The 27,944-nt window shown below is 42.5% G+C and overlaps 1 protein-coding gene across 1 annotated transcript in view; it reads right to left on the bottom strand.

The window, feature by feature from the left end:
• LOC147701261 (IgGFc-binding protein-like) overlaps positions 1-27,944 on the bottom strand; it is a 217,263-nt gene that overhangs the window by 107,979 nt on the left and 81,340 nt on the right. Inside the window, exons 10-11 of the mRNA XM_086929327.1 lie at positions 22,101-22,674; positions 5,425-6,017 (exon numbers count right to left, since the gene is read on the bottom strand). Of these exons, the coding sequence (XP_086785453.1) occupies positions 5,425-6,017; positions 22,101-22,674 (1,167 nt within the window). The remainder of the gene's footprint in view (positions 1-5,424; positions 6,018-22,100; positions 22,675-27,944) is intronic.

Genomic DNA, 27,944 nt, shown 5'->3' with positions numbered 1-27,944 from the left:
CAGCTGAATTGCGGTCACTGTTGCGGTACAGTGAGTCGAACGCGCCGAGATCCAGGACCGATGTGTGAATAGGTCGGAACCAGCACAAGGCGCCAAGATTCGAATGGCAAGTCCTGGATGTTGAGTGCCTCAGTTGAGATTTCTGAGCAGTGCTTGTAAGATTGTCTGAAGCTTATTTGCATCTGCTGCAGCTTCACTATTGCCCTTGTGTGGCCAAAGGTCGCACATGACATAGGCGGCCGGCTCCCGAGGTCCGGCGGAACTTTTTGCCTTTTCCTTTCTGCTTCTTTTCCTACAATCCGTTTCATCTGAAGACACGACCAGGTCCCTGAATGTGTGCAGGGGGACGCTATTGATTGAATGAAAATGGCGGCTTGACACAAAGCTGACTCAAGCGTTACTGTTGATGCTATACAGACAAAAATTGGTTTTCAGTTTGTACATTCTTCATGTTTTTTTTTTCCATCCAAGTCTGATTAAGAGTTTGTAGAAAAATGGCTTCAGATTTTCCACATACTACTCTTCAACATTCTTCCTAAATGTAACAATGTGAAACTCACTAGGAGAACGGCTGTTTCTGTTTCCTTTCAAAATGCTGCCAACAATATTTTCTGAATGGAAGACACCATCTTGTAGCATAAAGGGCCGAAAGGGGTTCTGGTCTGGCCGATGGTTGGTGGAGACATTTTGACTATATCTTGGACCTGCCCGGCCTCGCCCAAAATGGCGCCGGTATAAATGGGACTCGTAACTCCTTGCCCGCAAATGTATATCTAGAAAATGTTATTGTAAGTGGCCCTGTCCTATTTTAATTACAAAATGTATGTCCACCGATTCCGCAACTGTTAGACACCTTAGTTCTTGCAACCTAATGGCCCGCTCGTTACGTTCCTCTACAGTGTAAATGTCTCCTCATCATATACGATTTCAGTTTGCTCCGTGGCCGGCCCACGTGGTTATAGGCCCGTATTTGTATACTGACATTTTCACAATAAAGGTTTTTAAAACAAAACACGGTAGTAGTATTTACATTGGTAAAGTTTTTACTTTTAGTCACTGTTTTCGAATCAGTAAAAGGCAAGTGAAATAAAGCAGTCCAATTACATGACGGATAAAAGGTATAATATGTAGGAACGCAGTAAAGATAAATGGTCAAGGGCAGTTGTGTTTTTCATGTCTGCAACATAAAGTGATCGATAAGAATCTGATAATCAGGCGTATCGGCGACTAAGACAGCAGGCCGAATCTCTTTTACTCAACGGTTCCGTCATGGAAGGAAGAAACGCCCTTTTTCTCGAAAAAGGAATATATTTTACTTGCAAGACAGTTGTAAATTTTCCGGGAAAGTACATTAGCCTGGAATATTATAACATATGTTTGAAAAAAAAATATTCGAAAACAATAAAAAGCGTAATTTTTAGGTCATATGACCAAGCTTTTCATCATTAAATTAACAAAAGTAAAATGAACCAATGAAAAGTTTTATTAACAAGTCACATGACCTGTTATGCTTACGTTACGCGCTGCGCGCTGCGCCTCGGATCACTTCCGGGTGCGCTAACACGGCGTGTCATATAACGCATTACGCGACAACGTAGGTCAAGAATATAGTCAAAATGTCTCCACCAACCAGCGTTCAGAACACAACCCCTTTCAGCAGTCCAAAAAGTTCTGTTAAATGACAACAGAGGGGACAGGCAACAAGAACCATCAGTCAAAGAGGGGAGGGCAAGTTCTTCTCTTCCGGGTCATGTTGGGGCGCTACCGGAACTGATCGAATTGGTAGTCTACAGTGTTTCTGGATGTTTCAGACTAAAGCTGGCGTCAGCATGAGACCACTACCATCTCGTAGCTCCGTCGTGGCCATTCCACGAGCAATCATGGCAGCCGCTCCCCACCAGAAGCCTGCGGGAGTCGGAGGCCCCCAAGACTTTTGTAGAATCTTCACGGCTGAGGGGACGCTTTTCGAGAATGGGACCCAAGCCCTATCAGGGAAGCGTCCGAGTTCCAATGTGTCCCAGGGCCATTTTAGTGGACCAGGCCCAAAACCGAAGAGCCGGCCGCCATTTTGAGAGCCATGTGGCAGCCGCCTATCGCTGCACCGCAAGAGCGGGAGCAACTCAACTACATGGTGAGCGAGACGCTGTAGTCGCAAGAGCGGGCGGTAAACAGCTGAATGGCGGAAGAGGCACAGTGTAGCAAAAGCGGGCGGAATGGCAACTAAAACGGTAAAGGGGCGCCCCACTACAGCTTGTCTTCAGGTGAAACGGATTGTGGGACAAGGTCCAGAATTGAAGAGTCATCAAAAGGCAAAAAGTTCCGCCGGACACCGGGAGCCGGCCGCCTATGTCGGGGGCGATCTCAGGCTACACCAGTGCTATAAGACTTGGGGAGGGTGTCGGAGCCAAGCGTCTTATCCGAGTCCATGGCCATCACACCGCCCCTCAGGGGCCTCCGTCAAGCTGTTTAGGAAGGTAACATATCACATTGTTTTCTAATGCAGTCAGGTCCACAAACGACACTCACTTACTTTGAGAATAGTGAAGCTGCAGTAGGTGGAAATAAGCTTCAGACAGTGTTACAAGCACTGCTCAGAACTCTTAACTATGGCACCCAACATCCAGAACTTATGCTATTTGAGAATGGCAGTGACATCGAAGCAACTCAGGGACCAAAACCATTAACGTACTTTCACGTATGAAAATCTTACTTGGGGAGGGGGCAGGAGCGAAGCGCCCCCTCCCAGTCAGCGCCACCACACCGTATGTTGAAAATTTGAAGCCATCGTTCTACAAAGTCAACCAAACTTGGATTGAAAAATCTAGAAAAATGTACAAACTGAAAACCAGTTTTGGTCTGCTTAGCATCAGTAGCAACGCTTGAGTCAGCTTTGTGTCAAGTCGGCATTTTGATTCAACAAAGCACAGGCATTGAAAAAGGCTCAAACTCAGAACTCTGAACTATGGCACCCAACATCCAGGAGCTTGCCATCCGGATCTTGGAGCCTTGTGCTGCTTTCGATCTATTCACACATCGGTCCACTACTGACATCATCTTATAAACCAACGTTATGTAAATAGTTTTTTAATAAAATGTTTTACCCTGTTTCTTTGCTGGTGTGTTGTCTATATTTTTAATATTTGCATAGGGTTTGTCATTATTTTGTGCGGGATGGGTGATGGAGCCGAGCTGTCTTGCAGCTCTCATGGTGTGGAGCTCAGTTCATCTCACTATTTTCGTATTTCTCATGAAGGGTTGTTCCTAATATTTCTATTTTAGCGAGGTCAAAAAGAGATCCAATTAGTGGCCTACTGATTTTGCTCGATTACTTTTATTTTTTTACACGATTTTTCACTATCTGCAAAGACTAAACAGAGTATTGCGACTTTGTGCTTGTTTGTAAATAGAGAATGATCCAAAGAGAACCAATTCTAAAACAGTAAATGCTTGGACAACAATCAATCAAATGGAGAGACAAGCAGGCACGACGGATTACAACGGGGGCAAAGGCTTGCGTTAACTACCGTTCACTATCTGCAAAGAGAGAGTACTACTAAGACAAAAGAGGGGAGGGGGGGTGCAGCGTTCAAAGCACATCAGCGTGCATAAATACGAAAATGTTTTTATCTATCACGTACTTGACATTTTAAAGCTTTTCATATTTGCTATTAAAAAACCAATGAAATTCACAGAAAAAACCATAGGTTATAGTGGATATATAGTTAGGAATTTGCATTTACAAAACCTTGAAAATTCAATGAAAAAACCATTGGTTTTAGGCCATATATAGTTAGGGATTTGCATTTACAAAACCTTATTTTACTCGCATAAAACCATTGAAATTCCATATATAGTTATAAGCGCTAACTATATATCGCGCACCCGCAATCCACTGCTGATGATGTCACATATTACATCATTCATGACATGGTTAGTGACATCACTGATGACATCACTGATGACATCTCAAATGACATCACTGATGACATCACTGAAAACATCTCATTTGACATGACTGATAACATCACTGATGATATCATTCATGTGATAATACGATGAACCTCTTCAGACTCTAATATAACCTTAGATACAATCAGTGTAAACAGACACTCACAGACTGTCACTCATCCATGGAGTTACTCACACACCTAGTCAGTCATGCAAAGAATCAATCACACCTCCATTTCCTCAACTATACAGTTATACAAACTTTACTTATTCAAACATATACTAACACATATTTACTCTATTATACAATCCCTGATACAAGTTCACAATGATCCATACAGCCACTCACACATTCACTGGCTCTTATGCACAGTTATTTATATATGTCAACTCTCACATGTACTGTGTTTTACATATGTACTTACTTTGACATGTAGCACTGAGATATCCATTCACTCACCAATGCACTCATGCACACAGTCAACCGCCCATACAGCTGTTTCCACATGCACTTTTGAAACCATACATCTAGTGAATCAACTGCTCACACATCTATGCACAGAGTCATACACCTCCCAGCCACCCACACACACACTCAGTATCCCATACAAATACTTGGGCAACCAATCAATAACCCATATAGTTACTCATATAGCTACTTATCAACACATGCAACAGTTTACAGAACAACAGACATAATGATGCACAAATTAAGACAGTTTAGTCACTAACCCATGCACTCAGTGAGACACATTTAATCACTCACTCATACAGTCAGTCATGCACCTACTAAATCCTTCATCCAGACACTTATATATCCACTCATTCTTCAATATGTAAGAGATATTTTAACTTTACAGAAACATACAGTCACTGGATGTTGTCATCAGTGATGTCATCAGTGATGTCATTTGAGATGTCATCAGTGATGTCATCAGTGATGTCACTAACCATGTCATGAATGATGTAATATGTGACATCATCAGCAGTGGATTGCGGGTGCGCGATATATAGTTAGCGCTTATAACTATATATGGAATTTCAATGGTTTTATGCGAGTAAAATAAGGTTTTGTAAATGCAAATCCCTAACTATATATGGCCTAAAACCAATGGTTTTTTCATTGAATTTTCAAGGTTTTGTAAATGCAAATTCCTAACTATATATCCACTATAACCTATGGTTTTTTCTGTGAATATATATATATATATATATATATATATACTTCCCCCCTCTAAAAAAAAAAAAATATATATATATATATATATATATATATATATATATATATATATATATATATATATATATATATATATATATTACTTTATAGCTGCCAGGTCTGCAGCTGTTCTATCCATTTAGAATTATAGAAGTACTATTTCCATAACGGGTGAATCCAGAGGCATGGACCAATACATTTACATTAAAAATAACAATAATAACTAAAATGCATTATACTTATAAAAGGCATCTTACCGTCACTCGTCTTGGGAACTCTTTGTTGACCTGAATTTCATTCTCATAAACTTTGAGCTCTACCATTTTAGTATAGGAGACTGATTTACTACTCCTCTTATCATTCTGCACATACACTTCAAAATCCTCCAGTCCTGTGTACAGTTGGCAAAGTCCAGAAAAAAGGTACACACAGGTGCCCATGAAGTTATATCTGAGCCCATCAAAGGTGATGTAGTGCGGGTCGCCGACAGCTGAGCACGTACGGTTTCCCACTGGATAACAGTCGAGAATCCCATTCCTTGATCCACATTGTTCCTCCTGCCTACATTTGCTGTTCTTGCATTCTACACGTCTGGTTTCTGAATTGCAGAAGCACTCTTTCTCACAATCATCCTTCCAGAACTTCTCATTGGGGTCATAAGAGCGGCCCTCATAGATACATCCACATTCGCTCTGAGGGATGCAGGCGCCTTCACTGAGAACAAAGTCTTCGTCGCACTCGCAAGTCTCCACACACGGCCTGGAGCACTCCTCCAAAGAGTCTGGAACACAAGTCTCAGGACAAGCTGAGCCACACGTCTTAAATATGCTGTTGGGTGGACATTCTGGTTCTGCAATGATAAATGTAAAGAGTTCATGCAAAGCATGTGAGAAAACGTACATCCAGCAAAATTCATGCAACTTGGATTGACTCAAGTGTATAGAGTTTGTACATTTAAGATGGGGTATCTTCTGTGAACATGCCAGGGTCCTGTACCTAACGGGCATGACTAACTTAAGACTAGACAGCAAGACCAACTCTATACAAGACCAGAAAAACACCAGAATGTGCCAGCTTAAGAGAGCTCCCAACAAATGCACTGCTCAAGAGGTCATACGTCAAAGTGCACCTGAGCATGGTGGTACGTCAGGTCATATCCTTTCTAGGGATAGGATGATTGAGAGTTTCATCTTACCCGGCCCAGTGCTCAAAGGTAGCTGGGCACTCATGATCAAAGTTGTGCGCCTGATGAAAAAGGCCAGGCCTGATGCGCTTGGTACACGGAGCATGGTCAGTAGGTTGCCCAATCTCATTTTGGGCTGGGTGTGAGCAACCATAGCATGCTGGTATTGACCTGATCAAAACTTCACAATCCGAGCGGGGTCAGTAGGGAATTTTAGAGGATTTTATTAGAATGATGTGGGAAATTTTTAGAGTGATGTTGCTTAGAAAGCTGTGTTAAGACTCAGCAATGGAGTGAATTGACTGAGCTGAACTTAGGGGCATATTATCAAGCCCCTTATCGCCGCGTCACCGGCATTTTACTGTCGATAACACAGCGATATTTGCATCGCCCTATTATCAAGGCAACGTTAAGTCAATTAACGTGGCTTAAAGCCACGTTAATTGACTTAAAGCTGCCTTGGTAATAGGGCCCCTTTCATGATAAACTCCTCGTGAAAGGGGGCGTGCAGTGGGTGCTGCGGTGGGCATTCCACTACAACACCCATTCACTTCGACGCTGCCACCTATTATCAAGAGAGGCGATAAAAGGTGGCTGTGCCGAATTTAAGAACAGGAAAGAACTCTTCTTAAGGTTGCGAAATGAGGAGAAATCCTTCATTTCTCCTCGTTTTTGCTCTTTCCACGTGTGCTGCCTTGAGCAGCACACATGAAAAAAGCAAAATGCCAAGGTTTGTTTATGTACAGGAAACATACCTCTTTTTAAAAATGCCAATTTGTAACTTACATGTGTGCTGCATGAAGCAGTACACATGTAAGTTACAAAATGGCATTAAGCTTTGTTTATGTGCAGGAAGGAACACCTTCCTGTAAATAAACAAACCTTCCCTGCCTGCGCTGGCATTAAGTTGTAAAACGTATCGCCATCGCAGGGGGAAACTCTAGGCTGCACCATATCCTTGGTAATATGGTGCAGCCTAGTATTTACGAAGTGGTGAAGAGAGGCGTTGAGCCAAGGCGGCTAACACCTCTCTTCGCCACTTTGTTGGTAATATGCCCTTAGTTCGAGGCCCCACCCCGGAAAAGTTTAAATGAACAGGGCAAGATGGGACAATTAACAACAATGTTTTAATATAAATGGAGAAATCCAAAGGTTTTAAAGGCACAGTAGTGCTACATTGCAATACATTTTTATGTGATTGGAAAAACGTACTATCTGGGGTATAGGGACTCATCTTCCCTAAATAAACTTAGAAATTTGAACGAAGATTTAAAATTAGACTCTCTCAAAATTAAATTGAGTAATAGGCATTTAACATAATTTGTTTGGTAAATGCAATTTGTTTATCTCTTTCCAAAACATATATAGCCTCCAGCCACTACCAAGTAGCTTCTGAGCCATCTGCTAAAAGTGAGAGTCTACCTGGAAGCCGCAGTGTTGAAAAATCAAAGGTTGTACATATTTCACAATCATAGAGCCAAGACAGACATACACTTCTGTCTTAAAAGCAATAATAGTGCTCAGTTATACAGTGCATATAGGCTCAGAGAGCCTATCTGGTTACATCATAATAGTGCAGTGTATACACATTTCAGCCACTGCATGGGGTGCCCTCTGCAACATAGCAAACAGAATTAGTAAAATGTCTTCAGAATAAGGTCCAAATTAACCCTTAAATGCCCACATATATTTCTTAATTTAACTTATTTTATGTGACTCACATGCTTGCAGTTTCTAAAACAACTAGCATTTCAACATGGAATAGGTTTTTATTTTGGGTAAATAAATTACATTCTCAAAAAAAGACGCTTGTTATTTATTTTAAAGGAAAAAAAGTATTTTGATTTTAATCAATAAAGATAGATTTTAACTTCTAATAATTATATTTTGCTCTCTAAACATCAGCTTGTTAATTTAAAGAAACAATACATTTTGCCAATCGGTCAGATTCTACCTTTCATGCCTGTTTATCATCTTCACCAGATCCCAAGGATATCAATCTTATGATTGAAACCTCCACTTCCATTGTGAAGTGGATAGTCATAACCACGTCAGGAATTACCACAATAAGTCATGGAAAGATGCCAATGCCCCCAGTATAGAATGGATGTCCACAGTTATTTGAAGTACACCCAGAATGTCAAGGATATTACAACAGTTTTAAGGCCAGAAACATTTATACCAGGAATCCAAAATGGTGGGCAGAAAGTTCACTGTATTTCAATAATGGACTCGAAGTGTTAGAGATAGCCACAATAGAATGTTGCCTTAAAACCCCAACAATTTGTGAAGTATAAGCCACTATTGGGCAATGAAAGACATACTGACCCCACCTGTGCCGACTGGGTGTCACAAGTGGGCCTGTAATATTCCAAGGTTACCCAGAATGTGTAATATGTCAGGGGTAACTAACATGTTATCATAAATGCCCAGTGAATCTCAAGGATAGGTCTCTGTTATGTCGTTTTAGCCTGACTCCCCCACAGTGCTCTAGCCCATGGTTACCTTAGCCCTTAGTTGACTACCGCCCCCTTCCTATCTATTTAGATTTCCTAAACTTACACCAAAAATTGGCCACCTACCCTACGTATCTCCCTCCTCACTTTTTATTTGCCCGGTACCTTCTTTTCCTCACCCTTTGCCTACAACACTCCGAACCCTCCACTCGCCCAACGGCATTTTTCATGGCATCATCGATCCTACCCCCGTGGCCCCCTAGCCCTCTAGAAATTAATAACATTAGCAGTAACTGATTTCAACCAACCTAACCTCCCTCTTCCCCACATCCCTCTCTCTGGACTCCTCACAATCCTCCTGGGCCCTAGCTATTCTTACTCTCTCTGGGACCCTCCTCTCCACACCTATCTGCCCACACATATCATGGAACTCACAGGCACTCACACATACAACATCACCTATCCCCCTGGCCTCACAAAAAGAAAATATCGGCCAAACGGTTCAAACACAATTTTCTCAAATCACACCATGAAACCCTCTTCGCGGATCCCTACTTCTCTCCACGCAACGGGCATACAACCATTGATATCATCTTACACACAAAACGGAGAGCAAAATGGAAGAAAGTACTCTTAGCCACATTTACTGTTTCTTCCTCGAGAAAACATAGTCTTGCTATTTCTATTGCCCCTTCCCAACTCAGCAACCATCACTATATACATCAACTGTACTATCCTCAACCAATCCACGGACCGCAGTTTAGATCTCCTGGATAACATCTTCCCCATTATTAAAGAACAAGTGGATAATCCCCAAGCTGCCTCTCATTCCACCCTCACTACCATTACCTGAGGTGCTACCTCTCTGACTCCAATCGCTTCTTTTACCCGACTACCCTGACTACCACTCTCACCGATACACCTAGCGGCACCTCATCGAAACATCGCACGCTTCTTCCACCTAACATGGCCGAGACTACATCTGCACCCCCCATAGCTACTGAAACCACTCAGGGCACGACCAGAGCTCCTCATCCCTCCTACACAACCACTTCCCTCAACATCTCTCCCCTACCCCATCTCCTCCTCACTATACCACACCCAAAACTGACTCCTCCCAGCTCAACCTACCCCCACCCAGCATGACCGAAATTAAATACTCACCCCCAACAGCAACCGAACTCACTCCAGGAACGACCATAGCTCCTACCCTGCTCACAGAACCCCTTCCTTAATCATCTCTCCCCCCACCTCATCCCCTCCTCTCCATAGCACACCACATTCGGACTCCTCCCAGTCCACTCAATCCTCATCTAGCAAGACCTAGTCTACATCCGCACCTTCAATACCAATGGAACCCAATCCGGGAACCACCATTGCTCCCCACCCCTCTACCCCCCCACGTATCATCTCTCCCCCTACCTCTTCCCATGCCTGCAATAACACTCCTATCAAGGACTCCACCCATGCTAGCCAGTCACCCACAGCTCAGTCGCCTGCACTTTACGGGTCACCCATGACCTTTCAGGCAACAGTCCACCCTCTGAACTCTCACTGACATAAACCACACTTCACACACCTGCCCACCACCAACCCACTACTCAGCCACCCACATTAACATCCCGCCCACAAACACACACAACTGCGCTTCCTAACCCACTCACTCCTGTACCAGTTCATACACCCAACCAGTCCACACTGCAGACACACACACCCATGTCACTGCCTCCCGCTCCAATCATTACAACATCTGACACTAGATTAGATGAGATCATGTCCACACTTCACTCAATAAAAGAGGATCTCCATGCTTTTAAAGTGATGCTATCGAGACAACCAGAGCTCTCCAGATCCTACATAAACTTTATAACTAGCAAGCCCCCAACCTATCTACCTAACACCCCAAGAATAATGTTCCAAGCTGGAAATCAATAACCTCCCGTAATCTATCCTCCCTCCCATTGCGTTCCCCCAACCCTTTTTCGGACAACGCTCTTTGCTCTCTTCTACTCTCCTACAAACCCTCCATCGTGATTCCTGTTTCTTTCACACACATGCCCATCCCTTCTATCCCCTCCAACCCTCATAGGCCCTCCACCCATAACAATAGAGGAATCATCGACAACAATCTTAGTAAAGTCCCAATCATGCAGGACTACACCACACCTCCCTCGCCACTCCCCGGCTTAAATGCACACTCCTGAACTGCAGATCCGCCTCTAAGCACGCAACTGACAAAGCGGACCTCATTATCTCTACTGACCTGGACCTGACATTTCTTACTGAAACATGGCTTACAGAATCCTCCTAGCCTCTCATCGACATCCTAGTACCCCCTAACTATGACATCATCAAACTGGACAGGAGTGGCAAGATAGGAGTAGGAATTGCATGCATACACCGGAGCAACATCACCGCAAACAGAGCCATATCCCCTGCACTCCCCTCATGCGAACACATATGCCTCAACATCAAAAGTAATGGCAAACCTGTCTGTACGCTACACACCATCTATCATCCACCTGGTATCAACCTCATCTTCACAGAACACCTCATGGACATGGTCAAAACATACACCGGACAACAAAACACCCACATTTTACTTGGTGACTTCAACCTCCCCTGGAACGACCAAAACGATACTGTGGTCAACAGTCTCAAAAACTTCCTCAATGCCCTAGACCTCAACGACATTTGCAACAGCCCTACACACATTAAAGGTGCAACTCTGGACTTAATAATCTCCATGAGCGATTCCACGCACCTTTAGTCGATTCTCCCTTGTGATTGGTCAGACCATCACATCATCACCTTCTTTATCAATGTAACAGTTAAACTCAACTCGGCTCAATCCACAAAACCCAAAGTATGGAAAAGAGATGGGAAAAAACACAACCCAAATAAGTTACCTGCTTCCAGCCACAATCTACTTTTGCCTCCTGCTGGTTCCTCCAACGTCCACGATCTCACCAACCATTACCTCAGCTCTATGACCTCGATAATTACAAATTTGCTCCCCTTCAACTAAAGAGAGTTTCACCGAAAAAATCTAAACCCTGGTTCAATGGTCCACTTAACGAGGATAGACGTTCTCCCAGAACTGCTGATCGCAACTGGAGATCGGTCCCATCCGCCATGCTCCTCATGACTCCAAAAAGAAAGAGAAATGCTTACTACTGAAAGATCAAGCGCACTAAAGCAGACTTCTTCACCAACTTGACCAAGCAATAATCGACCAAAAAAACATTTTAAATTAATCAAAACCCAATAGTATGCACCTCAACGTCCACAAGACCTAACTCATCCACAACCCACATGTGAAGAATTCTCCACCTTCTTTAATCTAAAGACTTAGAACATCAAGAAAGATCTCCTCAATGATCTAATTTCTCACTCTTGTCCGCACACCAAAACTTCCCCTCTACCCACAAGTGCAGCACAAAAAATCTTGTCAAAGTTTGTTTTAACAAATGACGTGGTATGGTCATCCTTTTACACCTATTCTGAAGACGACATAGGCAACTTTCCCAGTGCCCTGGAGCCTGCCAATCACCTCACCGACCCTCTCCCCGCAAGTGCAGTTAAAGAACTTACCCCATTGCTTCTTCCTCCTCTCTGGACCAAAATCATCAACAGTACACTCCTACAAGGTTGCATCCCTGATTTCCTTAATGTGGGGCAGGTCTCTCCCATCCTGAAGAAACCGACAGCTGACCCCACGGACATAAACAACTACCGCCCTATCTCCAATATTTCCAACCTGGCCAAACTTCTGGAAAAATGTGTTAACCACCAAGTGACAAAACATATTGATCGCTTCAACCTTCACAACAAAAACCAATCCGGCTTCCAAGCAGATCACAGGACGGAATCAGCTATGACACACATCATTGATGATGCTCTACAAATATATGATCAAAATGCAACATGCCTTCTTATCCTACTAGACCTCTCATCAGCCTTCAATACGGTGAAACACAAGAATTTGATAGATCTGTTGAACCACAGAATGGGTCTATCTGGATCAGTGCTTAACTGGTTTACCTCTTTTTTGCAAAACTGGACCCAAAAATTCAAGGTCAACAACACCCTTTCCAAACCTGTTCCAGTTACGCTAGGAGTACCACAAGGGTCCTTGCGATCCCCAACACTTTTTAACGTATTCATGGAACCACTCACCGATCTGCTACAAGCGTCCAACGTGCTATTTCACATGTACGCTGACGATACCCAACTCTACCTTAAAATCGACACTCTTGAAGACATGAATCTGCTTATCACTACTCTTAAGACCACCCAAACATGGCTGGCAGAGATTCACCTCAAATTGAATGCTGCAAAAACTGAATTCCTCCTAATTCCCCACCCTTCCAAAGTCCCCATAATGCACAATTGGATCAAACACCTTACAGCACTCAACGTTCAACCAACAATTGTGGATTCAGTGAAATCATTTGGGTATAACACTTGATTGCAACCTCAATATGCAGAAGCACATTAGTAACGCAATGAAGGGAGCAAACTTTCAGATTAATACACTGAGGAAGCTTAAACCCTTCCTACCTGCCAATGACTTCAAGATGGCGGTTCAAGCTCTAGTTCTACCTCAGCTCGACTATGGAAGTGTCTCGCTATGCGGTCTCCCCGAAGCTACTACAGCTCCCCTAAGAGCCTCTACTAATGTGGCTGCGAGACTCATCACTGGCTCAAAAAGAAGGGCCCACATCTCCCCTGACCTTAAATCTCTAACCTGGCTGCCATTTGAAGCCAGAATTCACCTGAAAATAGCATGCATGACGCATAAGGCCATACATCACAATGCCTCCAGCTATCTCACACAGAATCTCACAATATCCAGTGGGATAAGATCCACATGAAGTGCGGAAAACCTCCTACTGAAGCTACAAAGATTCAACAAGAAAAAAACATACAAACGATCCTTCTCAGGAATAGCGCCCAGGATATGGACTGCCCTTCCTCTGGAAACAAGACTGAACCCCTCCACTGCATCTTTCAAATTGGCAGTCAAAGGCAGTATTATGGCAAAATTCACTTAAACACAGACCTATGTTTCTGTGAGAACGTCTGTACATTGTATCAAACTAGTCAACCTAATCAATCTATTTGTCGTTACCAGGACTCTTCAGTTCTCTCCTGTTTTGCACCTTATTGCTCTGCCTTTTGTTGGCTCAATGATGTTGTTTTTATTTGACTTACTTATCTTTACTGTATTACCTTCACTCATCAGGTCGCTCCTGTTCTGCTTCTTACTGCCTTGCTCTATGTTTGCCCTATGGTGTTATATATACTTCACTGACCTATCTTGTTTGTATGTTATAATTATCTCTGTGTACTCTAAAGCGATCTGATACTCGCAAGGGTCTTGTCCGCGCTCTATAAAACTCTAAAAATAAATAAATAAATGAATTCCCAGAGGACCTCTTGCTTGCTCAACCCTGACACTGGAACTATAGAAAATGGAAATGGAAGAACACCAAAGGAAAGACCTATAAGGGCACTACAACTAGAGCAGTTCCAATTAGAGAACTAGAGCAGGCCTTTAGGGAAGTAGTGCAACAGGTCAGAGAAAATACCAGCGACTTCAAGTGCAGTGAGGGCGCCAGGATAGAAGTCATTGGTTGTGGGAACGATGGTGCCTGAGCACAAGGTCACAAATGCCTGACCGGCCGGAGCACAGGGCGGGTCAGTAAACATCATCCTCCCATCAGTAGCTCTCCTGTAGATCTATGGAAAACGAAAGGTTCCAGGAAATCATTTAGAAGCAGAAAGACGGAAAGTGGAGTGAAGGAAGGAATGACAGGGAAGTGAGACCTAGGCGGTAAAGGCCCTCATTAAAAACAAAGAAGTCAACCAGTTGCGCTTGAAGCACTGAAATTACTGTGTTCCATTCAAACATAGAATAAGCCATGTAGAGAATCGGTCAAGAGTAAGATGAGACACTGATATGAAATAACTGAACACAAGGTCTAGATCAACATCAGACCGATGTAGAACCTATACGGGAACAAGTCATAGCATAGAAAGAACAAGGAGTAAAAAGCGGTCTCCTGGTCTGGCCACATTGGCTCAGGATCAATGCATCAAAGGTCCCAAGGGAAATATTAAAGTATAGCTTTCAACATAAATATTGCACCGCTATAAACTAATCTATTTTTCAATCCAACAAAAATGAAAATAAATTAATACAAATACAGGTCTCCCTTTTATAGAGCTAGTTTTCTATTCTCAAGTCACAAAACATAATTAGTCATAATGCAGATGGCGCAGTGCTCACCGTGGCTCATCTATTTACAGCTGAACATAAAAGCACTGAAACAATTAAGGTAGTCTCATCACTTGATACCAGATGGGAATCCTTCAAGCTTTTCATAGATTTCCGAAATGAATAGACCAAGTTACAACCTAAGGTGTGCAATCAAATGACCCTATCTTTATTTGGCGGGTCCCGTCAGGACAAGTGCCATCTATCTAAATGGCATGTTCCCCAAGAAGGCAAGAGGGTTCTTAATTTACTGGGGGAATGTATTAACAATAGACAAAATCCCTACTGAAGCAGGAGTGACTCACATACCTCCAGCCATCTACAAAACAATCAATCTTTCAGACTTCTGAACCAGTTTCCAGATTGTCCTTTTCAAACTTCACAAAAATAAATCAAAATAAAAGTGTCTGTATTGGACATTTCTCTTCACTATTTGAAGTAAAAATCATCACTACCTTGACCATCTCCGTTTACTAGTAGTGGATTTATTGATCTACTATGGTTTGCACTCAGTACACAAACAGTTATGTTCTCACTTAATGGGTGTTTCTAGTCACAGTCTTCTCATATGTACAGTGGATGACTTAAAGAAGATTAGAAATAATTTCTAAACGTAGTTTCATCATACCCGATTCATCGTGCCACATCAGATGTTAGCATTGATTGTAAATTAATCCTGAGTGAGCAATGCACGGCACCAACATGGATATATTGTGAAAGCCTGCGAAATTGCTGTGGCAGGAAGATGATTCCACTTGAGACACCCTGTTTCATGACATTGGGAGGCTTGACCGCACACCTGCCAAGGCGTGCAGCCATCTTGGAAAGGGGATAAGCCTTTCTAACTTGAGTGCTCCTTCAGAATGGAAGAGACTAACACACTCATGGTTGAGATCTAACTAAAATGTCATAAAAATTGGAAGCCCTTTTTTATGAATTGAATGGCAGAGAGACATTTTGTAAATTGAGTAAATTATGGAGTAAACGTGATATATATCTAGATAATGTTTTAACAAAGGTAATGGTGTTATATTCAGTCAAGTTACATTATAAAGCGTTGTACTACATTGTCATTCTTACGCATCATTAAATCTCTTAATTTGTAGATTGCAGGCAGTACATCCATTGCATTCCCTGATCAAAAGCATTCCGGTGATGGTACCTCTTCTGGAATCAGGTTTTAATGCCTCCAACACTTGCCGTTTAATGCCACCTTTAGTGTGTCTCGGTTAAACAGCGGCACACAATCAACCTTCCATCAATGCAATTCTTGAGTAATCTCTCTTTGTTACTCTTGGTGGGCAGACAGTCTGCTTCTCTAGGAGTTTGTGCTTAAGGCACTGTGTGATTCTGAAGAATTGCCCTTTAGGGAAATTCCCCCTTAGAGCCCTTGCCTGGTAGCTGTTGTATTTCCAAGAGGAAATTGGTTTCTATGTTTTTTTTTAAATATGTGGTGTAGAGAGTCCCCTGATCATGTTTAATCAAAATGCCCAGATAATTGATTTAATTTACTTTGCCAAATATTTACCCAATTGGAGAACTCATACAGCTTGTTCATTTCACTATGCCTTATCATGTCAATCATTTGGTTTGGAGGTAGCGCTACTGGGAGCAGTGACAATTGTTGATATACGTATAATTGAATTATCGGATCCTAACTTATTGGAAGCAGGGTTGGGCAGGCCTATAGGGTGATCAGGCAATGTCTGATGGGTTGGTCGGACTGGTTAGTATATGGGCTGTTTGTGGTCAGTTTTATTATGTGCTGGGACTGTGTTTACTGTTGATTTCCCAGATATTAAAACAAACATTGCCTGCTGGAAGCTCAAATCCATGAAGTCTTCTACACCTTGCAAAACATTTATACAGCGTTTATTTAAAATTTCAAAGCTGTCCCAGTTTGCAAATATGGATTTAATCCACCAAAGGGGGCCACTTTTATTTTGCTGCCTAGGCATATTTCCAGTCCCAAATCGACCCTAATGAAGTCACCCTTCAAGAGGACAGCTGGGGCTCCATAGAATAACAGGTGGAAATGAAAGAGATATATTTTACAAGATACCCCACATAAGGCAGAAATTACACAGACTAACAGGGCCTACTTAGAGATTAATAAGACTCTAGTGACATCAGGGAGACCTTATGCAGAGTGAATTGGAGCAACCTGAACTGAAGGGAACAGAATGGTGAACTTAAGGCTGGAAGTCATAGAACTAGCAGCTACAATCACAAAAAATAGAGAACTAACACAGACACAGTTTAAAACAGATGTCCAAGAAGCAGCACAAGGAAGTACATCTGACCTGAGAAATGTTATAGTCCTCAGAGGTCAACAGAATAGTCTATTGATGAATAAGCCCAAAAAAGTTCTGCTATGCCTTAAATGGATAACTTACAAAAAAGGATGTAAGGCCCACACCTTATCATTACGAATGATTTGGGAGAAAGAAAATAGGGAGGCCACCAAGTCATCAAGTGATAAGACGGGAAGTGCGTCTTCACGGATTATACATACTACGGAAAGTTAGCTTTTGGATAGATTTAATAAAAGGAGAAGTTCAAGAAGCCAGATTTCACATCCTCTTTTCCTCATGGCCATAGAACGTTTAGTGCGGGTGGTGCAGCATTCTATGGATCTATACTGGTTGGGGGTGGGTGGGTAGAGTACAGGATGACTTACTGTTTTAACCTATCAGGATGACTTACTGCTTTAACTTTTTAAAGAGCGGTTTGGGAGAGCATCCGAATATAAAGTTTACGAAAATAAATAGAAGATGTTGCTGTTAGAAATGGATAGGACAAACCAGGGCAGGACTTGAGAAAACGGCCCTTTTAGCATCATGGAAGTAATCTTTATTTACCTGCTTTTCCTTAATCAGAGCACTTTGGAAGATTCTCCCATTGCTTCCTATCTCTTCTAGAGCATTGGTGGTACGAAGTGTGATTCTAAGCAGACTTGACTATTGCAATGCCCTACCGCTAGAAGCCCTGAACAAACAATCAAGCGGATCCAGAGAGTTCACGCAGTGGCAGCTAAATTGGCCCTGAATATGCCGAGAATATTCTTTGTCTCCCGGTCCCTGAAAAATTTGAATTGGCTACCGTTAACTCAAGGAATAATGTTGATGCTTCTGTGCATAGTTTTTAGGTCCCCCGATGGCACTGGACCATCCCCATGCAGGAGCGACTAGAATGGTAGCCCCCAGCAAAACTTACGTTCCTGTTCAGCCAAGATGGCCAGGGTGGCCAAGTTTAGAAAGACTAGGCTAGTGGGCCAGGCATTCTAGAAGCAGCTTAACTATGGAATGATCTTCTGGCTGCTCTGAGACTCTCTGCTGAACTTTTGCATTTTAGAGAAGGGCTTAAAACTTGTCTTTTTCCGAAAGCCTAGAGTGTGTTTTAGATTATTTTAGCCCAGTACTGTATGGCTGAGTAATGTCACATTGCATGGTATCCTCTGTCTCTCCAACCATTTAGTACCACAGTGCCATCATTATAAATAATAAATAAGCCAAAATATGAATAGAAATTTAATTATATATTAATAAAAAATAATGGTATAAACTCAAAATATAATCAACATATTTTATAATAAATATGACTTATTTTTAGATTATTTTTATACAAAATATGTATTATTATTTTAACTATTTTACATATTTTTATTTCATAGAGTATTATTTCCTACAGGGTTTTATTTTAAGTCCCTATTATTTTCTATGGGATGATGTCGTAGTACCAGTGGTTGGACATGTGTGGTGCTGGACTTACTCCAGCTCTGAGCTCGAGTTACCTTTTACTGTTTTTGTGTCCCTTTTTGTCTGTAGCAACTTTAGAAGTACTGCTTGAGAATAGCAAAGGCATACTCTTTTGTGGGTGGGTGCAACAACTACCTAACTCTTTCTAACCCCCTCCATAATTCTCCTTTGATGTAAAGCCCCTAAGACCTGACTCCATTTCAAGTTGGACCAGGTGCCATTTTAGATAATAGCAGGCATCATTTCAGACAATGGAGCTCGCATTGTTTTTAATTTATACAGCATCATTGTCATGTCTGCCATTTGACACAGATGTCATCTGACCTTATCGTTCTAAGAACTGCAAAAGTGTCAGGTCATTCAGCTAATGACACAGATCTTGCACATGATGCGACTTCAGTCTGGGACAAGTGTCCATGTATCACCATGTCAAGGACAAATAAGAACAAGTTCAGACATACAGCTAAAATAATGACGTCTGAATTGAAGTTCTCTCACCTCTTTGTTCATAAGGAAACGTTTAGGACACAGACCTTGATGCACATAATCTCTGTCAGACATTCCTAAACATATGTCAGTCATTCCAATCTCTGATAAGATTTAGTAAATAGTACAGACTGCTAATTGACCATATTTGAGGAGAGGTTCTTAATGCAGATTGTCGCACAATATTGTTCCACAAGATTGCCTCACCTAATGCCAGCACACTTTAAAGATACTACATCTCGCAGTGTGCTGATAAAACTGAGACCAGGAAGAAGGCTGCTACCCAAGCATATGGTTGTGGGAACACGGCCTTCATGTGTCCACTGATAACGACAGCTCTCACTGTCTACCAGGTATGCAGTGCGTCGCTTCTCCTTAAGAAACTGTAGACTGCAAGTTATTCTACCTTCCGTGCTCGCTTAGTGTAGCGCATAGAAGTAGGCTTTAGGGTGTTATGTTTTAGATTACATTTACCCCTGTTATAGATGTTCATCTGATTCTTAGTGCTGTTGTAATAGATGTTTTTATTTAAAAGTGGTTGTTCTGTTTGATAGAGTGAATAAAGAAATAGAAATGTGACCATGGTGCTTCTTGTTAGTAACTCAGAAGCAATAACTCTACTTCGACAATGTATTGGTTGTTGTTCCGTTGGGCTACAAAATCTGTCTTTCAACTTAATTGTTGGTGAAGTTCACTTGTTTCACCCATGGGTGGGAAAGCAACCCTTGTAGAACTACACCAAAGTCGTAGTTGATGATACACCCTAAACCCTCCCAATTAGTTACGAGTATGCCCCATTTGCCAGCTTTTCCCCTGGTCCCTCCCAAATTTACTTCTAAGGCCTAATTACGATGCGGTTACAAAAGCATTCCCTAGGGCCTGATCACGATGAGGTTAGGGAGACCTCCTAAAGGCATTTGCTCCTTCCGAAGTGAGGAACATTGGCTCCCACAGAAGTCATTGGGAGTCCAACCAAATTGTATCTGGAAGCATCCGGATGCGTCATACTTGGTCGGTTTGACTCTCCCGATCTGAGTCAGTTGGAAACCATTTCCAATCTGACTTGATCGGAAAGATTTCCTAACCGCATCATAATCAGGCCCTTAGTAGTAAACTGTCATATGTGAAGATCTCTCATTAGAAAAGATAGGAGAGGTGAATGTGAAGATTTTTATGTGTATGCTTGTGAATAGCCTTTTTTGTCACTTTAGTAGTACTAATATAGTACTTCTAATCATACTACAAAATGCAGTTTATAAATAGACCCCAATGTCATTATCCGTGGCCGAAAGATCTAATTATTTTAATATCATACATCCAAAAGATTTCTTGTATTGCATTAATGTAAGGCATCATTCCTGAATCCCTTCTTGAAGATTGGATCAATATCTTCTCCAAGCTAGATGGATGGAAGTCTGCCATTTTGGATGACAATATTGAAGATAGCTGTTAAGTATGGGGCCCAGACATTTGATATAAACAGATCTGCTGTAATCAAAATTAGCACAGAAGAATTTCCACTCCTTTGAATACAAATATTCTTGAATGTTTTTTTCAATGTAAATGTTAAGGCAGTGAAAATAATAACATCAATATGGTCTAAATTCTTTAAACTCCGAGCTGCACCCCTTAAGTCACATATTGTACACACAGAATCACTAATATTCCAGACAGCAATGTGCAGCAATCAAAAATGACTCGTGTAGGAGAAGATCCTAAAAAGAGTGAAGAAACTTCGAATACGATTTGAAACCACGTAACATATAACATTATTAAGACTGGAACACTGATTCTTTTGAAATTGAATGGATTTATGTGTTTATGTGGAACCTAGCCAAAAGACAGAGGAGTGCTGCATAGGGTCAAAGGCAAGCATAAAGTCAATATGTGATAGGAGAGGGGGCTGTTTTGGAGATGGTTAATGTGTTGTGATGTATTGCTCTTTCCTGTGTTGGAGCTGTTTTAGTGGATACAGGGTTTCTCTAGATACTGGGTACATAGATTTAAAAGACCTGATATCTTGCTTTTTTCTTTTTTACAATGCTTAGTCTGTAGTCTGATGGTACCCAGGACCACCAGAGATTGTGAGCTTGTCTGCAAGTAAGCAAGGGTGAAGGTTGTGATGGCTTCGTAAATGATGCTGCTGGTTTTGAGGATGGATGGCATGAGCATCAGGGATCCAATGGAGTTCTATAAGGATAGAGGTGATGTGATCATATTTCTTCAGGCCTTGGATGAAACATACTTAAAAAGAGCGTTCTAAAGTCAGGAGAGATTGATTCAATAACACGGTGTTTTCAAGGCACCATAACTTTAAACCATTTTGGCACCCTTAAAAACATGTCAGTCAATCCTATCAATGCCGAAAAGACAAATAAGAACCTACCCACTGCACAGATAACATCCAAAAATAAGGATAAATGTTTTTAAAGAGTTGTTCAGTGTGTAATTTTGGATGTTATTCGTATGGGATGAAGGATTTTATCTTGGATTATGTTTAAGACTGAAGTTTTATGGAATAGCACATTTTATGAAATTAAATAATATTGTACTGTTTAATAGACTGTAGTTTAAAAAAAAATATATTACTACTACTACAACCACCGCTCCTATGTTTTTCAGTGAACTACTCACAGTTGTCATCCACTGATTCTCCAAATGCCAGTTTGCAATTGTTGGATTTACAAATATTTACCAAAGGCAAACAGATGAAGAGGCACCAAACACCTGAATCATAAACAGTAATACACATTATAAGAGTACTCACCACAGCCAGAAGAACTTCTCCAGTCCTCTATCGGATTGCCCCTGTTCTGGCATGCTACGGCGTAGGTTGTGAAGGTCTGGCACAAGCTAATTTGATACCCATTGCTCAAGGACAAATCACCGGCACAGGCCTTGAGAAAGGGCTGGGGGTTAATCTGAGAGTAGCAGAGCCTGAAGGGCCCAGTGGTGCTGTCAGCTAAGAGGCCACAGAATTCCAGAGACTCGTATTTCAGGGCAAGTTCAGCATCGACTTCTGGGCATGCTCCGTCGCAGTCATTGTTACAAGGGGCGTCTTCGTCATTCGTCTTCCAGCTACTTCCCAGCTGTGCCACGTTCGCAGCCTGCTCTCCTGTTGGCATCATGAAGTCATCACTGGGGTCCTGGTTGTTGTTCCCACACATCCCACACACATTCCCATGGAAGGCTGGTGGCACTTTGACTATTACGAAGGTCTTCCAGTCGAAGAGCACCTGCAGGCCGAAGGAGGTCTCCAGCACAGCATACTGGCCTTGCTGGTATATCTTCAGGGCTCCATCCTTTAGACTGATGGGTAAGGGTCCCCTCTGATTATCCACCTGAGAAAAATACAAATTCCAGTCACACAGTTAGGAATACCCATGTTGTGCACATCCACACTTTTGCATTCTGAACAAATCAATCCTCCACACAAACCAGACCTAGGTCCTGCCTCTCACCCCTCCTTGCAAAGCCCTCCAAGGTCCCCCACTTCTGGGTTGCTCCATTCCTAAATCAAATGAAGCAGCTTTCACTTTCAGTAGAGAGGTGAATTGAGCAATCAAGCATCATTTAGAGAAAAGCGGTAAAAAGAACAGGCTACACAATGCTGATTGTTCCAACCTCACTAACCCACCACATTGAATGTGTTGGGGAATGGGAGGCGGCAGAGGTTTTGCGAGCTTTGCTGTTGTGAAAGTCCTTGTGAGGGATCTGCTTCTGGCAAGAATGTCATTGCCCAGAGAAAAATCTCAAAGTGTGGTTGACATTAGTTATTCCTCTTTTTAAATTTCAAAATGCTTTATTGAACTTTAAGGAAACAAAAAGAAATATAGAAAGAAAGAAACAGTCACCACAATAATGTTGATAGCATCACCAGTTGTAGAATATGTCATTCTAATTGGGTTGTACTTATGACAGCATACAGCATATCACATTGATAAATGAAAAATCATCCAACTATTGTAATTGATACAGGTGGTTAACGCCATTTTATAGGACAAATACAAAATAAATACATCTACATGCTAATGTATAAACCGTTTGCAATTGTAGCAATTAGAAAACAATAAACGTATATGATAATGTATTCTACAAGCTAAAAGAAAGGGATGGACTCAATGGAAGTAGAACAAATAAAGAGAACAACAAACAAAAAACAAAAAATACCCCGAAAGCGGATGAAAAAGGAAGTAGCCATCCTATGATTTGTTGATTAAAAAAGCAGGGAATGCAGAAAGAGGTGGGAATCAACAATTGCCACAATGTGGAAAAGGCTACCTTGTGAAGCATCATTCGTTCAAAGCAAGGATTGACTGGGTGGAGAGACTTAGGGGGGTTTGCTCTTCTCCAGTTACCTGTCAAGTTAGTGCCAAATGAGGGAGTGAGCTGATATTCAAGGACACTGCTATGCTAAGATCCTATATTCTACCCTGGTTTTGTAACAAAGCCATTCCCATCATGTGTTACTGAAAGTGTTACATGCCAATATCAACAACAATTTCCCAGCAAGCCTTAGGTACAGGTAACATTTAAATGGCTGACTTCCGATTTATTCTTAAGGCAATAGAGAGAAACAATAGCAAAGTTCAGCATCACCTCCTCTGTCCAGCAGCAAGGAACCTACACCCCACCTCCCCTGTCAGTAAGGACTTGACGCATCACCTTCCCTGCCAGTAAGCACACAATCAAAGCCTTAAAAGAAAGGAGAAATAAAAGCATTTCTCCGTGAACAGCGTCAACATGACGAGTGTGTGCCGGTGCCCAGCTCTCCAAGAACGTCGTCAAAATAGTGTGCCGGCAGTGCTTTAAATGGGCCGGTACTCACAGGTACTGAGTACCGGCACTTCTTGTTTTTACCAAGCTGAGTACTGGCACTTTTCCAGTGCCAAGGAGAGTACCGGTACTCAGATTTATCAGATGGGCACTGGGCCGATGCCTGAGGGCCAGCTGTGGCCCGTTTATTTTGCCGCATGTTTGCCGTTTTGGCGCCTGCTGGAGGCCTGCCGCAGTGGTAAGTGGGCCTCTGCTGCCGAAGCTCTCATTGTCCTCACCCGCCCCCTGCGGGACTCCATGCTGGTTCGCCTTGTTAGTGGATTGATTGGACATCGGCTGCCAGGGGCACAGTGATGCGTGCAGCCTGAATGGGTGGAAGGGAAGAGTGCCTACAGTGACTGTGCCAATAAATGCTTGGCCTCCCACTGAGGCCTGACCCACTTGCTCCTGTAATTCGATCCCACCCCTGTCCACCTGCTGGGACATTGACAGGGATGAGGTGGTGGAGATGGCCTACGCAGCTTGCCTGGCGCCCAGGTGAGGTGAGAGGAGGCGCACCTGCCCATCAGAGGCCAGTATTGTTCTTCCCCAGACCTCTGCCCTACCGGACTCTGCACATGCTTTCGACCCTGCAGTGCTCACTGCCTGCCACTGAAAGGTCTCCGGCCATGTGACTTTCTGTCGAGGGAAGAGGAAGGAGAATCAGGACATCCAGGAGGTATTTGAAAAGAAATGCGTCTAATGCTTGTTATTAATGATGCTATGCCAGTGTCTCTCGTCCTGGGGCACGTTGATTCTTAGCCTGGATGGGCTAATAGTCCTGTTGATGGCTCGGCTGCATTCAGGGTTTAGAAGCTCCTTGCATTGCTCCCAGAAGTACTTCATACCACCCTTTATTTGCATATGTGACTGTTAACCTGCACATATGGAAAGTTTGAGACAGCTGTTAAGGGCAATGCATGGGCAAAATGAATACTCAATAGATGTGTTTCTATCATCATGTCTCACCCCGCTCACCCCGCCTCTAACCCCGCCCACTAGCCACGCCCCCAACTCAATTTAATGAGTACCTGCACTTATTTTGTTCCATTTAAAGCACTGTGTGCCGGCAAGGCGAGTACCAGCAGCTGGGTCTGCCTCTTCACTCTGCCGAATACTGAAAAATTAGCCCCCTCCCCTGAAATTAAATTAGCCCCCAGCCCCTGAAATTTCACTCTAGTTGCACCCCTGAATGTGGGTCTCTTCCAAACAGTTTGATTTTGATTTTAAATAAACCCAGAGCTTCGACAAAGACTGGCAAGGGTGCAGTTCAGTTTTTGTTTATCGCAGGTTTGAAGCTACTACCAACATCAGGGCCCTAGACCCGGCCAAATTATCTGTTTTCTACTCATTTGTAATTTGCAAACACAGTGAACGCTTTTGGAAAGTCCTTCATATGTGTCATCGCACACTTACGCCCTCATTACGAGTGTCCCAGTAAGTTTCAGTGTCTGTGGTAACTCCTGTTACTGCACATATCGGATTATGAGTTTTGCATTTTTTATTCCATCCAGTACATACTGGTGGGATAGAAACCCATTAGCTGGATTCATTTTGGCATGCCAAACCAGCAGGCATTTATCAATGGGAAAATGGCAGGTGAATAATGGGACATGTAGATTTTGGTGTGTACGCTCCAAACTTGCAATATGTGCCCCATTTTAGGGGCAAAATTCGGGATAATTATTGCACGCAATAAATTCAGTGCACCTCTGTGTCGGTTTTTATCTTCTGCACACACAAAACATCCATCCTCATAGTGATGGCCATGGACAGCTTTAGCGCTGGTGGGGCACAATTGAGTTGCAGCTGAAGGCAGTGTGAGTTTCTCTCAGTGGGGCAGTATGGTGTTCAGTGGGGGAGAGGATGTGGCACTCCGCCGTTGACAGAAACTGCAAGGCTCTGAGACAAATAGCATGTGATAGCACTTTTAAGCATATTTGGGACATTCTGCAAATGGCAAAGTTTTCAGATGAATGTATAGTGTTGACCAATAACAACCGAGCGCATGTGTGCATTGTCAATTTAAATAAATGTGGAAAAATACCAGCTGTAGCGTAGTCTTTTGCTTGTGGCAAAAATAAATGTGGATAAATACAGAAAAAATGCCTCAAAAATAAATATGGATAAATACAGACGGAAATGGCAAAATAATAAAGACCATAAAACCGGGAGCCCGTATTCATTTTGTGAAAGCTTAAGGACTTCAGCCGATGAAACTGTGTCTAAACCATAACCATGGGCCAACATCGCTGGTGCAGTTTTTTATAGCCATTAGATGTCAGTAGAAGCCCAGTAAGAGAAAGAAAATGGTTCTTTTCGGCGACAACAATTCTCTGTTATAATTTCTAGCCAATATAATTTTTTTTTTACAATATCACTCAGGGGGGCATATTAGCAAGGGTGATATCGCCGCTTTAGTGGGACTTTTTCCCACTAAAGCGGCGATATTTTTATCGCCTTATTACCAAGCTGTCAATAACAGCAGTTAGCGACAGCTTATAGGCGATAGCTACAGGTTTGGGGCCCGCTTCACATGTTAGCGATATTTATCGCTAATGACATGCAAAGAGGGCGTACCCAACCTTTTAGCGACTGAAAGCAGTCGCTAATACAGATATTGCCTATTAGCAAGGCAGGCGAAGCGATTAAAAAATTTGCGATAAGATCGAATATTGCTAGAACCTAACACCTGCTCAGACCATGACTTAACCTGTATATCCAATGGGAGGTGGATATTCAGATTAAGTCCCCATTAGCGATAATGCTTAAATATCGCTGGCTTTCAGGCAATATTCACGTATTGAGCCGCTATCGCCGGATATTTTATCGCTTTAGAGATAAACGTTGCTAATAGCACATTATCTCTGCGATAATATCTGGCGATAGGTGGCGATAAAAAAAAATGTGCTAAGCGCATTTAGCGATAATTATCGCTCTTTGTTGCTAATATGCCTCAGAGTTTGTCATTCTGGAGAGCACCAATTTCGTTCTAGTTCAAAGTGCCTCAACGACACCTCCATCTGTAAAAAAAGAGAGGCTGCCTTTTTGACCAAGAGCAACTTCGGGGCATATTAGCGAGGGCCTGCGATAATTATCGCTTAGCGCTTTTAGCGCAAGGATAATTATCGCAGGCTAACGCTGGATTCTATCACGAAGATATCGTGCTATCAGCAATGCTTATCTCCCAAGCAATGGAAATCCATGCGTTAGCTGGAAAACAGTGTGATTATCGCTGGAAATCCAGCGTAATCGCACTGGGACCAGCGATACCTTGCTGATAGAGCAGGGTGGTTTTAGCCATGTAATCCACCTCCCATTGGATTACATGGGTAAATCAGATTATAAGACGGCGTAAGGAAAGTAGCGATAACAGTGGTTAGCGCTACTTTTCTTATCGCTCTGCTTGTTTGCGTGCAGCTTGATGATTGGAGAAATGTCGCTTAGCGACATTTCTCCAGTTATTTTTGCACGGAACGCCCACTTTGCATCTCATTAGAGATGCAAAGCTGGGCGTTGTTTTAAGGGATGTTAAATCAGCAAAACACGCGAGAGAGTGTCTTTCCTGATAAGGCGATTAAATTATTGCCGCATTGCGCCCGTAAACGGACGCAAAAGCGGCAAGCATTTCATAGCGCCGCCTTGCTAATATGCCCCTGAATTTTTAAACAGGGCTGGACTGGGTACTCAAAGCAGCCTTGGCAAATGTTGACAGACTAGCCCCCATACCATGATTAGGGAGTGCAGCAAGCAAGCCTGACCAGTGACCACTACAAAGGGGGTCTTTTGGTTGTGA

The sequence above is a fragment of the Lissotriton vulgaris genome, chromosome 7 (genome assembly GCF_964263255.1).
Source record: "Lissotriton vulgaris chromosome 7, aLisVul1.2, whole genome shotgun sequence".
Lineage (NCBI taxonomy): Eukaryota > Metazoa > Chordata > Amphibia > Caudata > Salamandridae > Lissotriton > Lissotriton vulgaris.
This window is presented reverse-complemented; position numbering and strand designations above follow the sequence as displayed.